Source organism: Hippoglossus stenolepis, chromosome 6 (assembly GCF_022539355.2).
Source record: "Hippoglossus stenolepis isolate QCI-W04-F060 chromosome 6, HSTE1.2, whole genome shotgun sequence".
In the NCBI taxonomy this organism is placed as follows: Eukaryota; Metazoa; Chordata; class Actinopteri; order Pleuronectiformes; family Pleuronectidae; genus Hippoglossus; species Hippoglossus stenolepis.
Window position 1 is genome coordinate 22769756 of NC_061488.1, and position 14151 is coordinate 22783906.

Genomic DNA, 14151 nt, shown 5'->3' on the forward strand with positions numbered 1-14151 from the left:
CCGAGCCAGCAACTTGTTTTCTCCAGGACCGTATTTCTTGGTGATAAAGGAGCAGGCGTTTTGAAAAACCTCATGCATCGTGGTGATGCAAAATGTGGATTCAAAACACCACCGTCACCATGACTGGCGTACATATTTACAGTGATTGCGATCCTGCACTTAATTTAAATTACACACTTTATTAGTGGGAGACATTGATTTTATTATGGGTTGTTTGTGATATAGCCAGCCAGAGGGAATTGCTTTATACATATGTATGTGTAGTTAGAGCAGTTAATGAGGAGCTGTGCTATTCCTGCTTCTGTGCTGAGATTGGGCTGGACAGACAGACAGACAGACAGACAGACAGACACAGTCCATCATTGACACAGAGGGCTCATCAGTCTGCACACATGTAGGCTACACACTCTCACACACTTATCAAAATTCCAGAGTCGCAGTTGAATCTTGTCAGGGGCAAAACCTCCCAGAGTAACGATGGTAAACACAACGAAGATAAACGTGTTCACATAATGGTCTCTGGAGCACACACACACACACACACACACACTAAGACACACAAACACACACAGGAAATTCAGTTGGTATCTGACTGCCTCGTTGGTATTAATATATCACCGTGGCAGGGGAATGGAAAATTGGAGGAGAAATATCACTTAGTTCATAGCAGGAAACCAACTTGACAGTTAATTTTGAATACATTTAGAGTGAGGAGCGAGCCGGGAAACACACATAACATCAGTGTTTATCGGCGCTGAACACTGAAAAAAGCTAACTTGAGGATGGGGCTCCGGATGAAGTTATTTACAGGTTAAACTCCTGCACATTTGTTCCATTTTATGATCAACATTTGATAGATTGGCCCATCACTACATGTTTTCGGTGTGTTCATGTGTGTGAGAGCGTGCTTGTGTGTAGGAGTGTTTGTATCTCAGGGGAGAGGATTGCAAGCTATTACAAGAACAGTATCAGGGTGAATAAAAAAGTGCAGACAATATGAGTGTGTGTGTGCATGTGTGTGTGTGTGTGCGTGTGTGTGTGTGTGTGCACTGACCCTGCAGTTACTGAGCTCCTCTGCAGTTAAGATAATGACTCCACACTTCTTTCCTGGAATCCCACTGAGAACGCAAGGAGAGAGTGTGAGAGACAGAGAGAAAGATGGAGAAAGAGGGTAATTGAAGCATGACATAAATTATACAATGGCCAAGCAGATGGCATTTATCATTCATTATTGTGATACGTGACCGCACAGCATGCAGTCATATTGTCATATTTACAAGAAAACGCTCACACATTACCCTTACTTGCACAACATTACAAAATATATATATTTTTAAAATTTGTATCAAAAAGCAACAAAATCACATTTGTCTGAGTCAGGCAACGAAAGCCCAGAGCTTTCAAGCCCATTAAGGACGCACTATGGCTCCTGCAGTAAAGTGGTTTCACTGTACACTTTTTTTATTTTTCAGAGAATAAAAAAATTGGCAGGTATACGTATGTTACAAGAATCCTTTTTGGTAACCGAAGAGATTCAATGGAGCTATCGGAGATTGAGTGAGTTGCTCAAGGTCACTATGGTAACACGGAGGGACAGCTCTCACCTGTCCAGGACATCACTACTGTTTAACCTTCATGTGCATCTTAATACAATAAGTAAGTTAAAAACACTTTTCTGCAAAGGTCACTCAAAGATGAATATCTGAAGTAATAACTGGGTTGTTGTTCTTAGTAAAATGCCAACCACCATTAAAACCCCAAGAGGAAGAGAAGAGTTATAATAAATGAATGTCCTTATGTACAGTTACATACAGTTATGGTAATGAGAACATTATGTCTGCCTAACATCAGAAGCTTGATAATATTTTTTTTCATAAGTATTTTGTTGAACATTTACATCATGAACACTTTAATGGAAAATGGAACTGTGAACTTTGAAACACTTAAATGCCATGCAGTCAATAATAATAATAAATAAATGCCAAAGCAACTTTGTTAAAGTTCAGAATTAGTTGATTGAATTGTTTTTACTAAGGCAATTAGTTTCCTTAAATCAACTGAGTAGTGACAAGTGGTCACAGCTTTAATTTTGTAATAGATGTTAATGGTAAATATTTTGTATACATCTTGAAGTATTTTGTGCAAAGAAGGTGCATTTGAGTTAATTAATTCATACAAATCATAACTCAATCAAGCTAATATTATTAACTTTAGTTACCTAAATTGCTATTGTATACTACTAATGTAATGTATACTACTATTACTTTCACTCAATTAAACAATATTTATATTTAATTTATTTGAGTATATAATACATTTCAATGATATATTGCAAATATTTTCCTCAAACTGCACTGAAATAACTGTGAAAACAAAAATTTCCCTCAAGGGACAATAAAGTCTAAAGTCCAGTCTAAAGAGATGTTGGAAGAGGAGGTGGTCTCAGAACAGATGAATCTTAAGAAGTTCTTGAAGATAGGAGGAGAGTGGTGCCCCTCTGACAGCATTTGGCAGCTCATCCCAGAGTACCACACACTGTCAAACCTTGTTCCTTGGAGGAACGGAGTGGCTTTGAAGGACTGTAAGCCCGTATGATTGTATTTAAGTAGATGCATGCAGATCCAGAATGTTCTTTTCAGGCAAGTGTTGGTGGCTTGAATTTGGTGAAATTTGTCAATTAGAAAAAAGGGGCTCCAGCATCGAGCTTTGGGGCACCTCTGTGGAGAGAGGGTGAGATAAGGATGTCTGTCCACACATAGACACATTGAAGGGACGCCCAGTGAGATAGGATTCGAACCAAGAATGCACTTTGCTCAACATGTCTATATCAGAGAGTATGTATAGCACAGTATAGCATAGAACGCATCAAGGGCTGCTGATAGGTCCAGCACGATAAGAAAGTACAGCGCTGCAGCTGTAGCTGCCTTCAGGGCTTCACAGATAACCGACCCATTTTAGTGTGGGGCCGCTCTTGAAGCTCGATTGATTTGGATCAGCAGGGCCTCTGTGAGAGAAACTCCGAGACCTGTAAAAAAAACTGCCCTTTGATACCCTTAGATAAGAATCTGCAGTGTTTAAAACCATCTTTTTTAAATTGAGGTTTTCTTTTTCCTTGACTTCCCTGCCATATTCCCATGTTTCTTGGCTCATTACAACCACCTACTGTCAATCTATGGAACATGTCTTTATCCCAGAAGACATTTTGACATAAAAAATGCCTATATTCTAATGAGCTGCTTCAGTTTCAGGGTCCTGATACTGTGCATGCTGGCTGAGTAGCCAAGTTCCCGTCCAAAATTGGCAAGAGAATGTGAATTAATGTGGGTTTCCATCCACTACTGTTATGTGAATATTAGGCGCTTGGCACATTGGGGCAAACAGCTGGCGGTGCTAATCCTTCAGTCCAGGGTGATTAAACTACTGCAGAAGGATAACCACTCATCTCAGAAAAGTGTGGACCAGTGGAGTCCTAGAATAATATTTCATTGTTTTTTATGAACAAATTGAAAATGCGCATGAAAGTAGGTAGCTTTTAACTCACCAACTAAGGCACTTAGTTAACTAAGTGCCTTAGTTAACTGGGACACTTGATGAAACAGAGCCATCATAAATAGTATTACAATGTGAAAACAAATATGTGATACAACATTGTCTTAGCAGGAATGTGTTTGTGTTGTCTGCATACTTGTTGGTATGAGTGTTTGCTTTCATGGACACGATAAAAAAAATCTCCCTGCGATTAAATAGTTTTATTTCTGTTTGTGATTAAGTGAAATGGCTAGTTTTAATCAAAACTGTGGCTTAATTGAGTAAAATATACTCTCAGGCAAAAACACTATTAATCTAATAAATGTATTTGTTAAAGATCCATTAACTGCTTTTAATATTACTAGACTATAACATTAGTCTAGTGAATAGATAAAAACAGAGTTGATGTCTAAAGAAGAGACTTGGAAAAGCAAATGGGGAACAGAGTGGGAGTAGGATAAGAAATGAGGGGTGACTTTGTGACTATCAGGGACATAAAGCCCCAGCCTGCCTGCTGTCTGTCACCGAACTGTCCCCACAAGATGTGGTTAAAAGGAGAGCAGAGAGGAAGATGAAATATCACACAACAAAAAAATCTGAGAATGGAAACAGAGAAAAGACAGCCTTAGACATACGTAGCCAGCATTTTGATTTATCTTATCATATGTTACATTACATACATATATCAGATTGATTATCATAAGATGGAATAGACCATGGCACTGTGACATTATTCTGTTCATGACATTTGAGCTTCCCACCCTGAGCGGAACATCAGAGACAAATAGCTGCTGTGTGGATATGGCCTATGGAAATATAAAGTCAGAGCATCACTCCATCATAAAATAAATATGTAACCATTATAGGCAGTAGAACATACACGCCTTGGCCTGAACTGACATATGCCATCCTCAAGTTGCATCAAGGCTTGGACAACTAAGGTCTAACCACTCTACGAATCTCAAATAAGTGCATATACACTACCGTTCAAAAGTTTGGGGTCTCCCAGACAATTTCATGTTTTCCATGAAAACTCGCACTTTTATTTATCAAATGAGTTGCAAAATGAATAGAAAATATAGTCAAGACATTGACAAGGTTAGAAATAATGATTTTTATTTGAAATATTAATTTTGTTCTTCAAACTTTGCTTTCGTCAAAGAATGCTCCATTTGCAGCAATTACAGCATTGCAGACCTTTGGCATTCTAGCTGTTAATTTGTTGAGGTAATCTGTAGAAATTTCACCCCACGCTTCCTGAAGCACCTCCCACAAGTTGGATTGGCTTGATGGGCACTTCTTGCGTACCATACGGTCAAGCTGCTCCCACAACAGCTCAATGGGGTTGAGATCTGGTGACTGCGCTGGCCACTCCATTACAGACAGCATACCAGCTGCCTGCTTCTTCCCTAAATAGTTCTTGCATAATTTGGAGGTGTGCTTTGGGTCATTGTCCTGTTGTAGGAGGAAATTGGCTCCAATCAAGCGCTGTCCACAGGCATGGCATGGCGTTGCAAAATGGAGTGATAGCCTTCCTTATTTAAAATCCCTTTTACCTTGTACAAATCTCCCACTTTACCAGCACCAAAGCAGCCCCAGACCATCACATTACCTCCACCATGCTTGACAGATGGCATCAGGCACTCTTCCAGCATCTTTTCACCTGTTCTGCGTCTCACAAATGTTCTTCTGTGTGATCCAAACACCTCAAACTTTGATTCGTCTGTCCATAACACTTTTTTCCAATCTTCCTCTGTCCAATGTCTGTGTTCTTTTGCCCATATCAATCTTTTCTTTTTATTGGCCAGTCTCAGATATGGCTTTTTCTTTGCCACTCTGCCTAGAAGGCCAGCATCCCGGAGTCGCCTCTTCACTGTAGACGTTGACACTGGCGTTTTGCGGGTACCATTTAAAGAAGCTGCCAGTTGAGGACCTGTGAGGCGTCTATTTCTCAAACTAGAGACTCTAATATACTTGTCTTCTTGCTGAGTTGTGCACTGGGGGCCTCCCACTTCTCTTTCTACTCTGGTTAGAGCCCGTTTGTGCTGTTCTCTGAAGGGAGTAGTACACACCGTTGTAGGAAATTTTCAGTTTCTTCGCAATTTCTCGCATGGACTAGCCTTCATTTCTAAGAACAAGAATAGACTGGCGAGTTTCACATGAAAGTTCTCTTTTTCTGGCCATTTTGAGAGTATAATCGAACCCACAAATGTGATGCTCCAGATACTCAACTAGCTCAAAGGAAGGCCAGTTTTATAGCTTCTCTCACCAGCAAAACAGTTTTCAGCTGTGCTAACATAATTGCACAAGGGTTTTCAAGGGTTTTCTAATCATTCATTAGTCTTCTAAGGCGATTAGCAAACACAATGTACCATTAGAACACTGGAGTGATAGTTGCTGGAAATGGGCCTCTATACACCTATGTAGATATTTCATTAAAAACCAGACGTTTCCACCTAGAATAGTCATTTACCACATTAACAATGTATAGAGTGTATTTCTGATTAATTTAATGTTATCTTCATTGAAAAAAACAGCGCTTTTCTTTGAAAAATAAGGAAATTTCTAAGTGACCCCAAACTTTTGAACGGTAGTGTAAGTGATTGTGACTGATAGTTACAATCGACCTCGGAGCCACCTCAGTTTTTATTTATAAAAAATCATGAGTTTCGCTCATTTGAGGTGGCCTGGGAGTAGAAGTGACCCTTGACCACTAGCACCCACACAGACCCTGTCATGTTCGACAAGAATTAAGTTGTAAACAGAGATATAACTCTGTAAATTAACTGAAGCCATTATGATAATAATACAATTATTGAAATGATGTCATCATATTATTATATATTGATTGAATGTGAATGTTAAAAATGTCACTTACTTTGGGTTAGATAAGATTCTATGTTGACTTTATAATTCAAGTTTGAATTGAAAACTGGACAGTACAGAAATACAGACACGAATGTCACTGTCTCCACTGAGGGCCTCTGCAAGGTGTGAGCTGATAACACAAAGAAAATACATATAAGAATTCCTGTTAAAAGCCAAACAGAAAACTAAGCTCTATGTTTCTGTTATTTTGATGGATAGATTTGGAAGATACTGTTTTGGGCATTTTAACAGGGTAGTAATGTGTGAAATGGTGAGAGAGAATGGGGGAAGACAGGCAGCAGGAGGACTCAAGCCTCTGTGTGTGTAATAAATGTTAAATAAATAAATTAAAGTGGTTTCGGTTAAACTTAATGTTAACTTCTTCTTCATCGAAGTGCTGTGATTTTAATTCATTTCAACTTTTCATTCTTTTTAAAATGTATCATGAGAAAATGACAACCCACCATTTGCTGGGTTGGTATTAATACCATATATATACATTTATATCTATATATGTATATATAGATATAAATGTACACGAATAGCAGATTGATTTCATACATTATTACTTTGCTTCTTGTAAAACTGTGGACTTCATTGATTTGTAAGGACTTAATTGGCTCAGTAGATCTTGTAAGGCAGGTCGAGTGCAGTCATTAAGAACTGTCAGCTGATGATAACTTCTCTGACTCCTCAAACCTTGTGCTAACACTCGACAACCACAGGCTCCTCTAAGCTGAGGATCGAAAATGAAAATAATTGATGCCCTACAGTGCAGGAGGAGGCTATAAAAATATAAAAAAGCGCTTCAAGCTTGAAATTTCCACAGTGTGAAATGTCATTAAGAAATTGCAATGAAGGGGAACTGTGGAAGTCTAGAAAGGATCTGGAAGACCAAGACTGAAACTACCCTGATGTTACTGCAAAGGAGATGCAGGAAGGTTGGGCACACAGGAGTGGTGGTGTTGCACCGCGCTATACATGCAAATCAGTATCTGTAGAAGCCAGAGTCGTGCTGCGGACATGTTGAGTGCAGCATTGTTAAACTTTGCAGGCACTTGGTTAAGGTCAGGGGGGAAATCGTGGTCTGGTTTAATGCAGAAGAATTCACATTAAGTCACAGACACCTGGTGTTTAAATTTACATTTAACCAAAACTACAGTGTTTCCCAAACCTTAACCAAGGTGCTGCAGTTGGATAAACTGTAGGCTGGACTGTGGGTGTGAGGTTTGTCTCGATTATAGAGTCTATTTAAACCCAAACTGTGGCTGAAAGCTCAAGCCAGAGAGAAAAATTGCCAGTGAGACCCTTTCACTCGCAGACTCACACACACACCACCACTGACTGAGCTGAAGTCTCTTTTCCTACATTATAGTGGACACTGAAATTATAGTCTGTGCATGGCAGGCTGACACCCACTGTCAGTGTCGAACAGGGGGGATCACAATGTTGGCTCAATATGGCCTCGTTCATCAGCCCAACCAAATACAGTTCCTGATCATTTGTTGTAATTTTCCATCATAATTCGATTCATCCAGTGAGAACAATGTCTGAAGAGTGAATCTGAAAAACAGAGAAACGAGGACTATTTTTGCTTTTGAGAAGCTGAGAGACATCCCTTGTTTCGACATTTGACAGCTCCAGTGACGGCTGCATTGCATTGTGTGGCACAGGCACAATGTGTTTGGACCTTGATATCAAGACTTTTCATTCTCTCTCTCTCTCACACACACATACACACACAAATGCATTCACATATCATAATAAAAACATTCTGAAGAGGCCACCCAAACTCCGATTGCTATGATTTTAGAGGTGAAAGTAGAAATAACTAAGTCCTACGTTCTTCAGTTTTAATTAGATGTAATTATTCTCTTTATGACTGCCCTTTATGGGCTTTTTGTGGAGGGACTTAAGTTTTCATCTGTCGCCCTGTACAACAGTGGTGTCCACATTCCACTGTTTGGAAACAGGCGGCCTGAGGCAAAGCCAGGAGGCAAAGCTGCCTTCAACTGAACCTAAATCTTTCAGCTGTGTCCCACTTCAATGTCACGATAAAGCAGAATGAAGAATAAGGGCCCCCATCAACGCACCACTGACACAGATTTATTTAGCTTTCATATCAAAGACCACGGTGAAGGAGCAAGACAGCTGACAGAAGATCAGAGAAAAACAAAAACAACCATTTAAGGAACACTGATTTAAGCACACAGAGAAAGGAGGCACATAGGGGAGAAAGAATAATGAAATAAAGTAAAATATAACGAGAGAGCCCGTTAGCCACTCGCCTCGTCTCATACATCCACAGCCTTCCGTGACGTAGTTTCAAAGTCGATGGATTCTCTTGCTCATGCCGCCTGCCAGCTGCAGCAGCAGCTACAGGGTGAGAATTATTTATGAATGTATTTACACGATGTGTCCAACTGCACAGCCGCCAGCTATAGCCCACTGGAAACAATAGCTGCTTCGGGTCTGGACTATCTGTCCGATCCTTGACTGCTCACTGACAGAATATTAATGACATGCTGTTCCTCTGTCACATATAACAACCAGTTAGTCTATTCTGTTACTCATCACAAGATGTATCTGAGGCCAGGGAGCGCTCTGTCAGAGCTCTGCTTCCAAGAAGCCAGTGTTGTGTTTTCATCGCCGTGAGCCTGACTTGTATCTGCACAAAGAAACAATACGGTATGTGTTGATGTGGCAAAAATCTTCCACAACGTGCCGTCAAAGTGAGGCAGCTGTGAGCTATTCCACGATGTGTCATGGCTTTTAATGAAGAGACATGATGTGTAGACTCGTGAAAGAACACTAGTTAACCTTGAGGTCATAGCTGCCATTTGAAAAGTTCAGAGCGGGCCAGCACGCATGTGAGCGTTGTTTCTTTTTTTATTATATCTTTTTCTCGTTACTTATTAAAAACATATCTTAATACTAGACCCTATACTGTACTATATACACATATATATTATGTATATATTCAAATAGATACACACACACAAATACATACACATATATGAATATAAATAAATGGTATGAATGGCATAACTTTTTTCTTTTACTAGAAGGATAGAAAATATGACCCAAACTTTTCTAGATAGTTTAACATTATTATCTAAATGTAGAAATACAATATTACCTTGTGTTACATGGCTTACACTGTCTTCTGTATCAGTCTTAGGGTGGGTTCACACCAAAAAGTCAGTGTGGTAGCTCACAGGTCATCAAAACAGGAAGAGAAAACATTTTAAAACCAATGAAATGACAGATATACTGGTATGCTTCCTGTCATTGGTTCACACCAGAAATAAACTGCTCCAGAGTTTACTTGACATCGGTCCGGGAACCACCTCCTCGAGGAGTTTGAATCCGGTGTTCACACCATCCAAACAAACTGCACCAAAGGTGTAAATGCTCCAGGATCCGATTCATCGGGACTAAACAGGAACCCTCCCTTAAATGTATGGTCATGTTTCTCTTGAAGAAATCACATAGATTATTTCCATTAAAAAAAAACTTTCAAATTCAGTTGTCTTTCTAAGTCTGTGTGTCAACATGTTTGGCTCCTTTTTTTCATCCTGATATTTGTATTCTTTTTGATTTTATTTTCAGTTTTGTGTCCGTCACAGAATATGTCTGAATGAATTGAAGCTGTGACACATCAGCTACGGAAGGTCAGCTCACCTTGGAGTTTTCCTTCGAATGACAGTTTACTCCTCAGCTTTACCTTGTTCATCCCCTAACTCATTTCTTATGCATCTCATACAATCACTGCAACGCCCTCTTTCTCCCAAATCAGTTATCCTGCCTGTCCCCTCTCTTAGCCAAGGCCACTACTACACAAATTATATAGTCGCTGTCATAAAGTGTGAACACTTCATCATCGTCATCATTATATTGTTTTTAAATGTGCTGCCAAATGTTTGGTAGCGGTCTACTGTGATCTGTGTGTTATTCAAAGAGGTTTCGTAGCTTCTTAACAAACAATAAGAGGATTGGTCATCAAGATCTTGGATTCAGATTCAAAGATTTTTCTTAATTCTCCATGTGAGTTTTTTGTCATTGAATTTAAACTTTTTTCTTGTTAAATGAGGACTTTAGCCTGATTAAAATATGAAAATATTCTTGTTATATTATAACTGACATCTCAATTCTGTCTTTCTTCTCATAATTTAATGACAATTGTCTCAAAATATGATATATTCTTTACTTTAATATAGGCCCTAGTACTCATTAATTCTCACTCACTTATAAACTACTTCATTTTCATCTTCAACATATCTTGATTTTTAAAAACACAGGTTTGGAGCATCACCTGGGTTGACACACAATTATCCTGTATCGTAAATAAACACCTGAACAAGTTAAACTCATTAATTTAGCCTTACAACTGTTTCTAAAAATAAGAAATGATACAAAGACATGTGAGTTAAATGAAGCCAGATGTGTCCAAAGAGCTTGTCAGTCTCTATCTGAGTGAACTTCACAGCAGTCACCACACATAGATTCAGCTCCTCTGTGTTACGTGCCGGGTGTCACCGAGTAGGGACAGGCAGGCACGGAAAAGCCAAGGGGGGGGGGGCACATGACCTTATGTGACATCCTTGTGTTACCTTCTGCGTGTCAGACTGAATCTGCCGGGACATGCGTCATAATCTCATGTGCAGAGTACATGTCTGCAGAGTTAATGGTTTACTTGCTGACAGAGGCTTTTTAAGTGGGACACTTACACATGCACATACAAAAGGTCGTAGTCTGGTGACTGGACAGGACTGAGGGACATTCTGGACTGAGAAACCTGTGTGAACCTCGGTGACATGAGACAAGGACTGCGTGGTTGTTGTGGCCCTCAAAAGGCACAAACACAAACACACCGTACATCCCACCACATACACAAAAGCCCAAATGGACCACAGGGGAATGATTTTGCTCCACATCATGGCTGTTCACGTTTCACTGTCTAAGAAATTGCGTTTACAAATGAAAGTTTCCCACAGAATTAATTCAATCTATGGCGGTGATGGGGGTCCACATGCATGAAGGTCACCCTAGCGCACAACAGATTCTGAGTAACATGTACACAGAAAGAGACTTAAGAGTGAAAGATAATTTCTCACATGAGAGAAAGACCCTACATTGATGCCACAACTGCAGCTGAAACTATGTGGTCTGACTGTCTGCGTGGACGGTGAAAACATTATGCACCATAGAGGTCGCTAGCGGTTGCAAGAGCATGTGGCAAATAGCGCTCCAAATACTGCTGCAAACACCAAGGTAGAGATCTCTTATATTATCATGAGAGGTGTAAAAGAATGGGTTCATGATAAAACTGTGACAAAGTAGAATATGGTGGGCCACCACAGTCTACATAATTAATGGGAAACACAGCAAATACATCATATATTAGAGGACTAGACAGGTATTCACACCAACATATATTCTGTTTCAGTGCAGAGTTTGGAGTGTGGAGAGACGGAGAGAAAAATATCTCTGCAGTCGTAGCCAGCTCCAAATGAGCAAGAGAATGAGCTCCAAATTAGCAGAGCTTGACGGGGGTAGAGAAATTACAGTCTCCATGATAGGTGCTAGATGAATTCACAGTACTGATGATACAGAACAAGAGGATCCCAGAGGACGGCTACAACTATGACTAATTGACTTTTAACTGGCATCAACTGACAAAGACTTTAGGTAGTTCTTTAGTTCACAGTCACTGACATGATTGTAGCTTGGTGTTACTGTTTCGACAATTATTTGTGAAATTCATTTGTATATTAACTTTTTTCTTTCATATGTGTTTTATGATAATGTAGAAAGAGAAAAATAGGGAAGTATAAATATAGAATTAAGTATCTACCTACTAATTCCACAAATGTCTGTCTGTCTGTGATGTGTATTGTAAATTGCAAAGCTTGGTGCAATGTGGACATGCCATACGTTCAAAAGGAATACAAATTGAATAAACAGGCTGGTCGCTCTGTAGTTGAACATGTCTTCTATGTCCTCTAATAAACTACAGCAGTGGTCGGTAACGTGGGTCAAAATCTTGATAATTGGATTATTTTTATCATTATTTATTTCACATTCACGGTTGATCATGGCAGGAACACAATCACTTCCTTTTTACCAAGTTGGCTCAAAAGTAAAAGTATAAAGTTTGTTTTGTTGCCGTATTGATTTATACTGCACGGAATAGCAGAGCTTTTATTTTGAAAAGTTGTTGGGTCTGAACATTGTGTCAACTGCTTAGCAGAACCCTGAAAAAGTAACATGTAATGTATACAAAAATTACAGCAGTTGCAGATAATCCAGGTAGAAAGAACATAAACTTTTCTAATCTCCTTCTGCACCATAGACTGCTTAAAAAGCTCTGAACATAAACAATAGAAAGAGACAGTATATTGTAAAACTGTTTGACGAGGACTCACTAATGACAAGGAATAATTCTGAAGTAGCTCCAGAGCTTTAACACAGGACAAGAGAACGGAGCATTACAAACAGGCAGGTTTAGCACAGGCACAGTAGTAAAGAGACTATCTAAACAAAGAATCACAAAGTACAGTGCAAGAGTATTTCTTGATATCTTTCACATGAAAAAAATCCTAAATAAAAAGATTAATTCTGAATGAAACAGCCAAATGTGTGAGATCGCCAACATGGAAAAGCTGCTCTCATCACTCTGTGATGATCATCTCATCTCACCACAGTGAATCCTTTTGTTATTCCAACAAGTGGTGTAGCTCACAAAATAGAGGTGTTGTCTGTATCAGTGACTGCAACACAACAACACTGTCACATTATTTGCCAAGATGCACAAAGCTGGCAAGCATGAAACTAGCTCAAAGCTAATTTCTGCTTGCTCAAACAGAGCCATTTACAAACACCACCTTGTTTTGTGAGATAAAGTAACAGCTAACTCTTGCCAGTTGGAAGATGAACCATTGTAAATCTGTGTTGATTCATCTGCTGTGAGGCAGATTTTGTAATCAGAAAGTTGGCCCAAAGAACAAAGAATGGTTTCATTGTGTCTGTTTTGTCTAAAAACATTTTCATTCATTCACTGGTTCACTGAGACTGAATTGAAAAAAGGTGATGTGGATAGTAAGTGATTCAACAGAGGTGTAATAGAGGTCTAACTATTATACCTTTTGTGAGGCTAGATTAATGGCCTCTTATTTGATTTTGGGCCTGATAAGGTTTAATCTTCTCTTCAGAAGGAGAAGAGCGGCAGCTCAGTGTTTGGTCTTTGTGCCTGTCATAGCAGAGCAGGCCAGATAAGATGTGAACCGCCACACCAGATGGCAGAGTGACGACAATGGTACTGCAGGACACAGACCTCACTGGACAGAAAGTGTCGACTGATGTATATGTATCTGTGTGTGTGTGTGTGTGTGTGTGTGTGTGTGTGTGTGTGTGTGTGTGTGTGTGTGTGTGTGTGTGTGTAAAATAAAAGCACAGGTTTTATTGATCAGATTGTCTTCCTGAGCTAAATTGTCTTAAAATCAAACCTACTGGTGTCGGACAAGAGCTTAAACATTAAACACAAACTAACTCAACTTATAATTTAACATTAGCACACCTTGTTTTTACCTGAACAACACCTCCTCCACAAATTCAAAAATCAATTTTAAACCCTCACCCACTGCAACATTTCAATGCCTTGATGTAACATTTGATGAGAAACAAGGACTTACATATGTATCTCTCATCTTAACCATCTTACCGGCCGGCGACAGCTCGTACTTTATATCCAGA

The 14151-nt window shown here is 39.4% G+C and overlaps 1 protein-coding gene across 1 annotated transcript in view; it reads right to left on the minus strand.

The window, feature by feature from the left end:
- The window catches only part of LOC118111682 (copine-9), a 79125-nt gene that overhangs the window by 24266 nt on the left and 40708 nt on the right, over positions 1 to 14151 (minus strand). The window contains exon 8 of the mRNA XM_035160491.2: positions 1055 to 1118. Within this exon, the coding sequence (XP_035016382.1) occupies positions 1055 to 1118 (64 nt within the window). The remainder of the gene's footprint in view (positions 1 to 1054; positions 1119 to 14151) is intronic.